The sequence below is a fragment of the Thunnus maccoyii genome, chromosome 22 (assembly GCF_910596095.1).
Source record: "Thunnus maccoyii chromosome 22, fThuMac1.1, whole genome shotgun sequence".
Lineage (NCBI taxonomy): Eukaryota > Metazoa > Chordata > Actinopteri > Scombriformes > Scombridae > Thunnus > Thunnus maccoyii.
In genome coordinates, this window is record NC_056554.1 from 8,780,744 (window position 1) to 8,795,081 (window position 14,338).

The following is a 14,338-nucleotide window of genomic DNA, read 5'->3' on the forward strand; positions in this document are numbered from 1 at the left end:
ATTAAAAAAACACTTCAGCAGCACAATTAATCAGGCAAATAAAAGAACAGAGCATGAAACAGAATAAAATACAAGACAATAAAATAGGATTACAGATAAGATAAGAAGACTAGAGTCTGCAGTCATTCTAGTGGCTCTGTGAGGCTGACGCCATGTCAATGCTAACATGCTGATGTTAAGTAAGTATATTGTTTACCATGTTGCATAATTACAAAATGGAATGAGCCTTTAAAGTCAGTAGGTACTATTATTGTCTCTAGAAATGTAGTCCCCCCTTAACAACTGTTGGAGGTTTATAATCACTTTAGGTTGTTGTCCCATGTCATAAAGGAAGGTCAAAATTATAGCAGACTTTGTTTTTGTAGTAAAAAAAAATCTGTTTATACTATAATTTAAGACCAAATATTCTCCAGTTCTACTTCTGGTGGGTGCCCTTATGATATGGGCAGTAATAGGGTTTATTGAGCTGGGATCCCAGAGTGAGACTATGAATTCCTAATGTTGTCCCCAGGCTATAAAAGGTTGAAGGATACCCTGCTGCTTAATACTATCTCAAAACTCTCAGAAGGGGCCCTTGTCCAATAATTTGTTTATTTTTTTAAGGTCTGTTAGGTTTTCATAAATGTCACTGACAATGGTGCATTGCTGTATCAATTACTGAAAATATTTTTTTTTATTTTAAGATGCCAGAATTGGAGTTCACATGTTTGATACCACGTCTTCATGCCCAGTAGTCTTCAGTACCGACTATGTCACAACCCACAACATTAATTCTGGTTGAATTTCTTTTTTGCAACATACCAATAGTGAGATGATCATTCACAAGTTCAAGTATAATTAACACAGGAGACCAAACACCTGCTATCAGAGTCTAAGACCGACACACTCAGTGGGTTTGGAGTACATCATGAGTCGTTTAATGCGTCACAGGCCTACTGCTTAAAGGTTCCCAAAATACCACTAAGTAGCAATCTGTTTAAATAAGCTTGTGTCTCAGGGTCCCTGAAAGAATTTAAGAAGCCCTTTCTTTTAGCTAGTTCAGCATTCCCATTTGTTGATACCAGATGAGTCTGAGTCACCCTGTTTAAGGAAAACATTTCACATATTAGTTATGGGTTCAGGGTGAATGTATCTCTTGGTGGTAGAGAAACACTTGTCTCATATGGTTATCTTGAAAATATTTAAAAGTTAGTAGTTTGTACTCGTTTTGTGACATGTGGAGCATTCAATTGGCATCTAGGAATTTACCTTTGTTTTATTCACTTTTCCTCAACCTGCCTTGTCATCTCATCCTGTGGTACAGCTTTTAATTTCCTACACTTCCCAGAATTACTTGGAATAGTCCTTAGAGAAAAGTTTGACCTTTAGTAACTTCAGTACGTAGGCAGGGATTGACATGTAAGTGGTTAGATCTACAGTTATAGTTCAGAGCACTTGAAAAAAATTGCCACTTGCTTTTAACTCAAAACAGAAAGCTTTCCTTATGAGACTGCCGTTAGCGGAGAAACTGACAAATCAGCTGGTCCTTTTATTGTAAATGTATTGTCTGAAAAGTATTGAACACTGGGGCAAATTGGCAAGCCTAGAGCCTTTCCACTTCTGGAGCATCTGGCTCCAAAAACATTTACTCTTCATGCTTTATCTTTAAACTTTGAACTTTTGTTCGTATTGAACACTGTAGATATGCTAGAGGTATCTTGACAACAATGCAATATCTGTTGGATTTCCCCAGTGACACCATTTGTCTAGTATGTCTGACAAGTTCAGCACTATGATCAGAGGCCAATTCAGCACCATGGCCAGCTCCCTGGTCTGCTAACAGAGAGGCAGTTGAAACGCATTAAGAATGTCCTCCCATTGGAAACAGCTGGCACAGTCTGTGTCTGAAATGTCCCAAAGGTTAAAGATTACTTTTCTCCCCTCCAGCTGCTACTTTGCAGTGCTTTATGAAGTTTTACTGAAATCAATAAGGGATCATAGCTGGATTTACATGGCCATTGATTCATTGAAGTCTCAGGTACACAGATGCATGCAGAGACAGACATTAAAACTGTCATCCTAGAAAGAAATGGTCCTTGTCAATTTATTTATTCATATTTATTCATATTTTAGCAGATTTCTTCATACCATCTGAGCTTATTACAATGTAAATATTTCTGGCCACAGGTCCTCTGATGAACTGGAGGTGAAAATTGCTCTGCCACGGAGCAGTGATAGGAGTTATTCCTGTTCAAGTTCTGATTTTTTATTTCATTTAGGAAAAAAGTCTTGTGACAGATGTCTAACACTGATTTCATATTTAATTTGAAACAGTCATGCACAAAGTTGTTACATTGGTAAAGAGTTTGGATGTGAGACAGAAGCGAGGAATGAGTGAAAGAGAGATGTTGGCAGTAAAAACATTTTGCAGGCACATCACAGGCCACTGAGATTGGATGAGCTTTGCTTGTTCGGTGAATAAGTTGATGGTCATTTGTAGTTTTTTCCTTTCACCTAGAAAAAAAAACTGAACCTCAACGAGTGTTTCACCCTGACGGTCCCGGTGCTTCCTCCACAGGCCCCACTTCACTCAAGCAGCCCGTCAGACCAGCTGCTTCTTCCCACAGCCGGGGCTAACGTTAGCTGAGAGCACCGGGACCATCAGGGTGAAACAGTCCCTAAAGGGAAACACAGTCAGGCAGCGGAGGAGAAGGCAACAAATCGGCCTCTTGTAATCGGCAGAAATGGCAGATGCCGATATTTCATTTTAGAGCTTATATGGGCCGATACCGATGACATGCCGATAATATCTTGCATCACTACCTCTGGACACATAAACACATACATTCCCACACAGGTAAGGAAAAGTGCAGACAGACACATACAAGCAGTGACTGACCTGCTGACCTTCTAACAAACCAGTCAGTTGACTGCAAAGTCATTAACAACCAACTGACACTAAAACATCTCAGCAGCATGAAACTGAGCGTCTGTGTGTGTATTAGTGTGTTTTTTTTTCTTTTGTCTAAGTGTGTTACATTTTAAGCCTTAAATTCCCAAGAGTCTCCCATTATAAATATCTACTTGAGTTTGTATGCGTCTGCTTGTTGCAGCCTGTAGGTTGCTGTAAAACACAGAGGTGTGTGTGTGTGTGTGTGTGTGTGTGTGTGTGTGTGTGTGTGTGTGTGTGTGTGTGTGTGTGTGTGGTTATTGTGGCTATGTCTTGAGTAAATTTGTAGCTGATATGAGTGTGAGAGGTCCCCTCTGTGTCTACACGAGTGTGTACATTCACTCCGCGGGCTGTATGTGTGTTGATCTTGTTTATGTGTCCGGGCCAGTGGTTAAGGCGTGACGGATGGGGATAGGGGAGACAGAGGAGAAGAGGAGAGAAAAGACGAATGACCTGACAGCTCCCCTATTCAACTCCTAATCACTGAGGGAGTGTGGAGGCTGTGTGTGACAGAGAGAGGCAGTGTTTGTGTTGGGGGAAGACTGAGATCAGGTGTGTTTGCGTTTCTGTGTAATGCTGGGTATTGTTTGACATTTTAAAAAATCCAAGCTCAAAATCTGCACCTTTACTGTCTTTGACGTTTTATTTTTGTATCCTGTTTTGCATAAAGTAACTGTATATTAACACAAGCTGTCAGAGAGTGTTTTTCTTAGGGCAAGATACAGTATGTGTGTGACAGAAAATAAGACATTTGGCAAGTGGTGATCACTCAAATATGCTAAGCAACATGATATTTAGGTTCAAGTGGTGTCAGTCCAGATGTTTTCATGAAGAGGTGGGTCTTTAGTCTGCATTTGAAGATGCTAAAAGATACTAAGGGCCTGATCTCAACCAGGAGCAAGTACAGGGCTGTCTTGTTTACAAAAGACCTTTGAGTGAAGGTGGATACAGGTGAGCAGCAGAATAAAGAGACGCTGCTACTACACAGGATTCCACCAAGCCTGCTCTTGGCTTTATAGGCAATTTGTTATCTAATGCAAGCCAATACGGGCATCAAATGAAAGGAGTGCAGGAGCAGAGTGACATCCTGAGTTTTTATCCACACAAGCAGCTTGGCTGTAGGGATGGCAATGTCAGTCCACCACTTTGGTCCTTACTGTTACCCAGTATTGGATGGATTGCCCTGCTGCCCTTTGTAGACGTTCATGGTCCCCAGAAGGTGATTCCAACTGATTTGGTGATACCCTGACTTTTTCTCCAGGGTCACCATGAGGCTTTGTGGGTTTTAGCAAAATGACTTGACAACTTTCTTTATGGCTAATGATGATGATGATGATGATGATAATAATTAATAATAATTAATAATAATAATTAATAAACAGTATGTGTTTACAATCTCTGGTCAACATAATAATTAACTTATGGTGGGATGCTGTCTGCCAGTGTCTGTCTTCAACTCTACCATTGCCTCTGTGATGTTGTTCACTTTCTACATCACATTTGCAGAGAGCTGTGTTACCAGTGAACTATGACACTACACAGTGTTCAGTTTGATGAACTCTGATCTTGACCTCTTTCTGAAACTACTTTATACATTTAAAATGATGGAGGTGTAGTTCTCTTACCTCAGGTTGTTGTGCTTGCCATGATACAGTGCACATAGTTGCAGAAGTAAAGGGGGCACAACAGAAAGTGTTGGAGTCCACATTAGTGTCACTAGAGGGGCAGACTTGACTTCAGGCTTGAAAACGGAGTTAAACTGGGGTTTATATTAAAGTGGCACAAGTAGAGGCATGTGAAACTCCTTAAAATATCTTAAGGAAAAGCGTGTTAATGAAAGGTTTATATGTTCCCAGTACATTCAGAATTCAATCAGATCTGTGAAACCACCTTTAGATTGTAATTGATTTTTCTTTGTATTGGTGAGAAAACGTCTTCCAATGGGGTACAAATGTTTTCAACGTGGATAGAAATTTTCACATGCAGAGCAGCTCAAAAACATAACCTGCCGTTTAATTTCCCTGCTGTTTAAGAGCTGTAAGATATTTCATGGCAAGGTAAGATTAGGAGCAGTCTGGACAGTAACACCTGTCTGTTTTTTGCTGCTGGAGTTTCACCTACTCACCTGCTTGGTGTAGTGAAAAATGAGATCAAATCCCAGTGCAGACAGATTGTAGACAACAAGGATACATAAAATAGCAGATGATATGTTTTTTTCCCCCTGAGATACACAGGCTGCATTTTACTATCAGTTGTAAATTCTGTCATTATTAACAACATTTGGATGCTGGATGAAAAGTTTGGCATTCCTGAAGCAAAATGTTTTGCTTTGTTTTTTTTCTTAGAAGTCAGACTTAAATTTAAACAAAGTACTTTTAGCTTCTTGAAACCAGCAGATGCCCTGCAACCATAGTCAAAGTGTTTTAAGGTGATGATGTGTTGAGCTGACTTGTGTTTTCTAGGCAACAGCCTGGGACATCAATACTTAGCTCACTATGTTGCTTCGGCAGTCACTAGTAAAGCTGATTGCAACAAGCGCGATAATGACCCGCTGTGAGCAGAGTAGCAATAAAACAGACTTCTCTGGTGATAAACAGAGTGCTGTGACAATAAAAGTGGGGGTAGTCAAAGCCAGATGTCATTTTTTGGTGAATGAAAAAAGAATGCGATTTAGTTTGCACCAAAATGAGTCAGTGATTCCTGATACAGATTCTCGTATGTGTAAGTTAAATAAAGTTTGCTGCCAGAGAGAGTGGGTGTGTGTAAACGAGAGCTTGTGTGAGCATTAATTCACATTCAAATGTGTTTACTTACTTTCTAAAAGTAATACAATTCTCAAAGCTGTGTGTGTGTGCGCTTGTGTTTGCAATCTGAAAAGTATTTGGGAACAGGAGCCACAATCATCTCAGGCAAGAAAGTGTGTGTGTGTGTTTTGCATGCTGTGAGCATAGCTCTGAGAGCTGTAACCAAGCAGTCGTTACAGGGCATCCAAATCAGGAAAGGGCCTCTGTTGAGTGATTGTGTAGTGGATGTGTGTGATATCACAGAGAGCAGGATGAAGTCTGAGCAGAAAAATACAGAGGAGATACTGAGTGGTGGAAAGGGAGAGACCAAAGGGGGGGGGGGCTTTTTTAGAGTGTGTGTTTCACATCATTAGGGGAACATGGAGAAAGAGTGTGTGTGGTAGCCACAGGCATAAAGAGCACCCTGATAATGAACACATTGATCTGGTACAGCAGAGAGGAAAAGGACAAACCTCCATGTATTAATGGTGTCTCTATCTTCCCTCTCCATTATTTCTGAGTATTTCATTAATACCGACTGTTAGTGTTATTCATCTCGCACTGTCTCTGCCTTCCTGTTTTTTTATTTATACCTTTTGATTACTTTTCCCCTTATGTTCACTTATTTAGTTTGTTTACATATTTAAATTATAGATGAAGATTACATCAAACAGAAAAATGAGAGAAAATTCCAAACTTGCAGGTGCAGGTAAAACATCAAATACCCAAAGGCCCAATAAAAAACCTTGTCTTCCAAAGAAAGAAATAACAAATCATAACTTTTTCTTCTTTCATTTTCAGTTTTCTTTTTTTTTTTGGTTGTACTTTTTTGTGCTCCTTTTTGACCTTTGTCGTTGTCCTTGTGGTGCTTGCTGAGGTTGTGCAGACGGGCAAAATATTTGCCATTTGTCAGTAAAGACTCAGACATGAATAAATTATTTTCTTTTCACCTACTTGTCAAAATTGTTCAAAACATCATCCAGCAGTTTCTTAATGTTATCAGCTCAAATATTTGGTTAAATGTTTGCTTTCTTGCCTAGAGTTAAGATGAAAGAGTTGATTCCACTCTCATATCTGTACAGTAACGTAAAATTGAAGCTACAGCCAGTTTGCCTAGCTTAACATATGGACTAGAAGCGGGGGGGAAACAGCTAGCGTGGCTCTGTCTAAGCTAACAAAAACCAAATGTCAGTTTTAAACCTCGGTTTTTCTACAAATTAAAGATATAGCATGTATATCAATGAGCTTTAGGTGCTGGTTGGTGGATTTTGTTACAGAACCAGGCTAGCAGTTTGCCCCTGATTTCAGTCTTTATGCTAAGCTAAGCTAACCAGCCACTGTAAATGTAGCTTCAAATTTACCACACAGATTTGAGGGTGGTATTAATTTTATCTAGCTCTTTGCAAAAATGAATGTGTGTATTTCCCAAAATTCCTTTAACTACTTAGCAAAAAAAAAAAAAAAATGAAATTGACAGGTTCCTGTAGTCAAAAATCTGTTTGTGTTGTTAGCACTTATTAGGCCCAAGTGTTTTTAACCACATTTATTCAAACCTAACCAGCTTACATTGCCAGTTTGCATTTGACTATCCAGAAGTCAAATTTAATTTTGATCCAATAAAAATATATAGTATGTCAAATAGCTAGATTTTCTGAGGCTGCTTATTTTCCTCAAAGAGACAGGTATGTTAGGCAGCAGTATATATTTTAACACTGTTATTGTTGGCACATACTATTAATGGAAGAGAATATGTCCACAGGTTCCTGAACTCATCTTGCAGAACTATTATCGGCAGAAATCCTTTTTTTTGTTTTGGTCCACAGCTTGTAGCCCCAGGCTTGGCATGCAACACAGCCATGTGAATCCCTCGGCTCTAGCTCCTCTCCAGCTCTTCTCCCTGTTGCAGGAGGCTGAGAATATATTGTTGTTTTGTGTGTGTAAGTGTGTGTGTATCTCCAGAAAATGAAGTCCTCTCTTCCCTCTCTGGTAATGTGAATGTCTGGAAAGACAGACACAGTTTTGTCTCTCAATTTCTTAATGGTCCTTTACTGACAGGGTGAAGCCGTTCTATACATTGACAAAGCAGAAGATGCATCTTTTTTTCTGCTGTAACTCCTTCTCTCTGGAATTCGATTTTTCTTTGTCACCTGAAATATTTGCTGTTGTCTCTGTTCTTTCATTGCTTTTCTTCTCTGTACATCTAATTTTGGCTGTATTGGCATGACCAACATGCGCTTTCCTTGCCTGAGCACATTGATCTCTTCGCTACATCTTCCTCTCTCTCAGCGCTGGTAATGAGGTGTGTGTCTGTGTGGTTTGTTTATTGCCTGACTCGCCTCTCCCAATTATGGGATTCCTGGGTGATTGTGCTGCAGCAATTATTTCAAGTCACTCTGGGTTTGACTGTCAGTTAAACGCCCAAATTGTGGTTGTAAATTCTGTCCATCTGTGGGTTATGTCTCATGTGTTCATATACTTTAAATGCCCTTTGTATCCTTACTCTAGTGTGTAAGAGAGATCTATCTTTAGACAGTGAGGTGGATGATACATTTCTGGGCTTGGGGGGAGCTGTTTTTTACCCAACACCCAGAGGGTCTCTGTTTTTCTCTTGGGTCTAAGCTCTGTTTGTGTGTATGTGTGGACGTATAAATAAAAGGGATATTTGGATGCTGGGTCATGAGTGGCAGGGGTTTACTCTTTAAAATGCCCCTTATAAATCTAGCATATTGGGTCATATGCAAAGACACTTTTAGCAAACTTTGAGAAGTAACCTTTTCACACAGTGTATATTCCTTCACTCTTTACCCTCCTTTAGGGACTTTAAACACATCTAAAGCTGCTCCAAGAATATATTAACATAGCCTCCTTTCACTTATCCCTCCAACTAACACTCCCTCTTACCTCTTTTCTCTCTAATAATCTTGTACCCACTTCCTCTGTCTGTCAATCTCCCTCCTTTGTTTAGCCCCTTTGTACTTTCTCCACCTCTTACAGTAATTCAAAGTACCTACCCACAACGTTAAAACAAGCTTACAAGAGTGAAAAAGAATTAAAATGAAACCAAATAATGAAATTTACTCTAACAATTGCATTTCTTTCCTCTCTCTGCTCTCCCTCTCTTTGTTAATTTAGAGAGCTTAATTGCCATGATAATACTTTTGAGGTAAACAAACAACAACAAAATAGAAATGGAATGTAATTACTTTCAACAGTTGACTTTCTGCCTCCGCTCCACATGTGTGTTTGTCTATTGAAGCTCAGACTGTGCGGTTGTGAAATCTTATTAAAGTTAAAAGTCTCCTCTGTTTGTCCATCTGTCTCTTCATCTCTAGACCAACATCCCGTTCCTCCAGAATGTCTTTTCCAACCACCAGTTCCTCCACTCCACAGTGGACACCCAGTTCATCGACGAGAATCAGGAGCTCTTCAACCTCAAACCCACCCAGAACCGAGCCCAGAAACTACTGCACTACCTCGGTCAGTGTATAAACACTAGAGGAGGATGTTACACTTAACTGATTCAAATCTTAAGTTCAAAAATCCAACTTCACTCTCTTATAGGATGTTCGATATGTAGTAAGGCTGCATTTAACATGTATTCTGTATTTTCATTCTCACATCCAGGTCATGTGATGGTGAATGGACCAACCACACCCATACCAGTCAAGGCCAAGCCCTCCGCTATAGACCCTGTCATCCCTCATGTCAGCATGGGTATGTCGATCAAACACTGTTCTGCTGATCAATGCTTTGCACATTTTGATTACCCGTTAACAATACCGAAATCACATTTCTCTTAAGTCAGTGATTAAAATAAGGCATTATATTATACCACAGCAGAAAATACTGGAGCCATTAACAATGAAATAGTTATTAACAGTTTAGGTGTCAACAAGACCAGTGGCTGTTAATTTGATACTACATTTAAATTGTGAAAAATGTGTCTCGCCACTAGAAAATGCCATTGAGCAGTTGCCATAATAAGGTGACAATACGTTATCCTTATTGCATTTATTACATTTGGACTAATTAAGCTGGCTACTACCACTGCAAGGGTGATGGGTTTCATTTCCCTTGGGGCACCCATGCTAAAAATGTAAACACTTGTGGAACCGTAGGGCACTTTGGATAAAAGCACCCACCAAATGACAAATGGGCTGTCGAACAGTCCGATAGCTGAAGGCGGAAAAGCCTTCCTAAATGGCTCAGTTTAGCACTCGGGGAGGAAAAGGGTTTTGGCCCAGAGTGCTCTGCTGAGCTGTGAGTACAGCGGTGAGAGGGTGTAGTTCATTGTTTGTGAAGGAAGAAGTTCTTCGCTTCTCACCCTGCTCTGCACCAGCACCCCTGAAGTGTCGCAGAAAAGCCAACGGCCAAGCTGAGCTCTTTGATGGGCTCACGGAGCCACTTAGAGTCTCTGGAGTGGAGCTCTTTTTTTTCCCTCCACACCAATTGTTATGTCTTCGTGAATTTTGAAAGGTTAAAGTTATAATGCCAAAGATTTTCTTGAAATCAAACCTGGTATTAATTACGCTTGGCAATATTTTAAGTTATAGTATTGTGCATTACCATATGTAATTATATCTCTTTATTATTTTTATTGTTAGGTGGAGGATTGTCTAGGATTCACAGCATGTAATCCAGTGTTACTGTTTGACATGTTTATCAGCACCCGGTTCTGCCTCAGCACATACCCCGGCGTGCCCAGTAAACATGAATTTATAACAAAATACTGTGAATAATATGAATCATAATCAGGCATAACCAAATCAAATCTGACATGTAAAAAACATGCACAGCGAGATGGAATGAAGTAGAATAGGACAGAATAATCTGTTGTGTTTGTGTACGTCTGCATGTGAGTGAGTGTGTTTCTCCGTGCTTATCCACCACTTGTCTACTTATGCAAATCTTGTGGTGAAAGCTATCGTTGCCTCGGGAAAGCAAACACACACACACACACATAACATGAACACACTAAAATCACACACTCACACAAACTGGCACAGACATATACTGTAGTGAGCAGGTACTCTAAAGGAAGACGCCCTTTGTGTACACACCCCCACTTACATACTATAAGCAGCTGATGAGGTAGTTGAATGCAGCACAGGCACGCACAGAGGCATACCTAAAGCCTAGTAATGAGATTTGTAATGTGCTTATATCCTTTCTTTCATTTGACTGAGGGATTGAGAGAAGAGAGGGATTAGGCCTGTATTATCACACTCTGTGGAGGGAGGGATGGAGGGAGGGACAGGGGCATGGAAGGAGAAAGGGGTTATGAAAAGATGGGAGGGTTTGGACAGCATATAATCCCTATATGCACAGAAAACGGTCAGGCGAATATATTGGCAGGCGGGAAGATATGGATAGATGAATCGATCTAGATAAATACAGTACATGGGGATGTAGAGGACGAGGAAGAGGAAGAACTATTAATGTTTGACACCCACAGAGAAAAGAAGAGCAAAACATTACATCTACAGATAAGGACAAAGAGTAATTATTACAGCAATTCTGGGGGTTCCCTCCATGCTGAGGAGAGAAGGGAGGAAAAGTATTCCTGAAAGGCAAGGCGAAGGTGTCCTGACAGAACCTGTTAAGTGCTCAAAGACCATTATTTTCTAATTAGGATTTGTAGTCTGAAACGTTCCCTCTGAACCCAGATTGCTGGTGGTTCATCGATGGTGTTGAAGTACACCTTGTTCCAATTATTGTCTGGATTTATTTAATGGAGGACATCTAGAGGTTAATCACCAGATGCCTCTGAGCAAGCTTTAGGAAGAATTACTAATAAAAATGACAGACTACTTCCCACCTCCCCGTTGTGATTCCCATACGCTGTATCTCCATTCTAAGGATTAAGGTATAACAAGTTGTACGGTATAATATGCACAATGCTATATGCACAATTTGTGTGTGTAGAAACACAACTTATGCACAGGAAGGATATTTAACACAGACAGATTTAATGTTTTTAATAATTTTCCCAGTCTTTCTCTCTCTACCTGTTTCTAGTTTTGGATGCTTTCATTAGCCGTCTTCAAACAGAAAAGGCCTGTCTTTGGCCAGCTTTGTATTCTTTACTTTTGTTTAGGTCCAAAACTCATTTTCAGGTAGCTTTAAAAAGGAGCCATAAAGAGTCTTAAATTTGGCTTTGTGAAACCTGGAGATACTTATATTTTTTTCATGTGTGCAGTGCAAAGTAACATTTTCTTTTCTTCTTTGTTCTCTCTCTAAAAACATTTCTTTCAGTTTGTTTCACATCTCACATTCAACTTTTTGGATGTAAACAAATTCTCATTCTGTGGCGGTTTTGGTTAAATGAGAAGCATTTTAAACATAAATTCATTGTAAATATCTTATGTAGTATAAGAAATGAATGTCTGTTGTGAATTCAAAACTATATTGGGGAGGGGGGATGTCAATATCTTCACTGTAATGAGACATGTAGCAGACAACACATTGAGCGTGTGTCTTAAATCTCGCACTAACACATCTACCTGCATTTAACATGTGCAGGCTCAGCTGAACGACTGTTCAATCACACCCGACTCTAATAAAGCACTAATTAGGAACCCCTCCAGGATCTGCTAATGAAAAGGTTCCTAAACACAAAATATGCAAGACATTTAACAGTTATCTTGGTAGACAGATGTCAGCTCAGGACAGAGACAAGGCAAGCTGTCATTGTTAGGAGATCGTCTCCTACACAAATTGCAAATAAAGTAGCACCATAGAGCACTGTAGCTCACTTTATCTACCGTATGCTGGAGGAGAAAAACAGAAGTGTGAAGAGAGGACAGACAGGTCAAGTATGTCAAAAAGGTGGGGAGTGGGAGTGAGGTGTTTTTCAATGCAAAGTGTGTGTGTTTTTTTAAGTGGGTCAGTTGTCAAGCACGAGCAACCGCATGGGACTTCTCTTTACTACTTTTTGGTTTCTGCTCTGTACAACACGATGCACACACAGACTCAAACACTGACTATATGCACAGGCCATTGTTTAGTCACTGTAATCCCAGTGCAGATGCCCTCATTTTCTCTATTGTGTTGAGGCATATGCGTCAAAGACAGCGCGAGTGGTAAAAACATAGCAAGCGAGTTTTGTAAGACTGCATGAGTGCGAGAAATGGGAGGAGGGCTTTGAGTGTATTCTGTGTGTGTGTAGGTGTGTGCGTGGTGTGTTCCCCAGTGTTCAGTATTACACGCAGATCTTGATAAGTTCAAAGTGTCTGTATCTATTTGCTTCGACAATGTGATTTCACAGAGCTCATCTAGCCTGTGTGTTTCAGTGAGCTCATTTTGTGTGTTTGTGTTAGAACGTGTGCACAAATGTATCTACATTTACGCATATGTGTGTATGCGAGGGGGAGTTCATCTTGCACATGCTAGCCTTGGAGACAATTATAGGAGAGATCATTTGTTTTCAGGGATGAGGTACAACAATAAAAGGTCAAGAGCAAATATTCGACTGTGCAGAGAGAGAGAGAGAGAAAGAAAGAGGAAGGGAGGGGGAAGAGAAAGAGGGGGACAGAGTTGGAGGACAAGCTAGCAGGCAGATAGTACCTCATTAACTAGTCTAACTGTTTGATGATTGTACACACTGCAGCAAGGATAGATCCCAATTCTGCTTCCAATATTTTAATGCCTCTGGTTGTTCTTGTGTTTAATTGCCAGGCAGAGAGGAAAGTGAGAAAGATTAGGATAGAAGGTTAAATCTGTGTCCATACAGCACACTCTGCAATGTCTTACTTGTTTGTTTTTGAGGACCATTCAGCTGTAATAAACTGGAAATAGGAGTATTTGCCTTGGGGAGTTCTACAGCCATTGTTTTCATTCGTCTTTATGCAGGCTTTTAGCAGTTGCAGTACATCCCTTTTGCTACTGCATGACATCACAGTCTTGTAAGCTACCTAGAAACACTCATCTAAAGCCAACATGGCCAATAATCGTCATCCTGGGTTCCCCAAGGTTTCAGAAAACTCTCTTAATGGATGTTGCTCCATGTGATTTTTCTGTTTCTGGTCCATCTGTTAGCTTGCGTCACTCGTTTCATTCTCCTCAACCTTTTCCGAACCTTTGACCGGGGACTGCAAGCCAGCTGGATATGCAGACATAATTGTCAGAGAGAGGGTTTTAGATAGATGAATAAGTAAAGCGTGTCAATATGTCAAAGAACATTGATTAAATAGGCTAAAAATATATACACTCACCAGCCATTGGGTACATTTGTGCGATCTAATCCAATCCAATACAACAGCTCTGCCATAAATTCTACTTTGATGTTGTCAGAAAGGTGATAAATCTACTTTATGTTTATTATTGAAGTTGTAGTAGGTGGTGGTGTACTGATGTGTATTGTATTGAAAAGTGTTCCTAATATTTTGCATCCTTCATGTATGTTAATTGGGTGGACAAATGTATAAGCTTTGTAAAAGTAGAATTTATGGCAGAGCTGTTGTATTGGATTGCATTAGATTGCACAGGTGTACCTAATGAAGTGGCTGGTGAGTGTAATTTCAGTGTAATGCATGTACAGCTGCTTCCACACTTCTCAAAATAAAATATAAATGTATGCTTTGCAACAACATGACAGCTCTCTGATTGCTGATGTCGTGAGAATTTT

At 40.0% G+C, this 14,338-nt stretch overlaps 2 protein-coding genes across 5 annotated transcripts in view; one reads left to right on the top strand and one right to left on the bottom strand.

The window, feature by feature from the left end:
* Positions 1-14,338, top strand: part of LOC121889179 (pyruvate carboxylase, mitochondrial-like) — a 298,909-nt gene that overhangs the window by 231,697 nt on the left and 52,874 nt on the right. For all 4 annotated transcript variants that reach the window (XM_042400939.1, XM_042400938.1, XM_042400940.1 and 1 more), the window contains exons 13-14: positions 9,045-9,189; positions 9,337-9,426. In XM_042400939.1, coding sequence (XP_042256873.1) covers positions 9,045-9,189; positions 9,337-9,426 — 235 coding nt within the window. The remainder of the gene's footprint in view (positions 1-9,044; positions 9,190-9,336; positions 9,427-14,338) is intronic.
* Positions 1-14,338, bottom strand: part of LOC121889182 — a 56,091-nt gene that overhangs the window by 8,937 nt on the left and 32,816 nt on the right. The gene's annotated exons all lie outside the window — the stretch shown is intronic.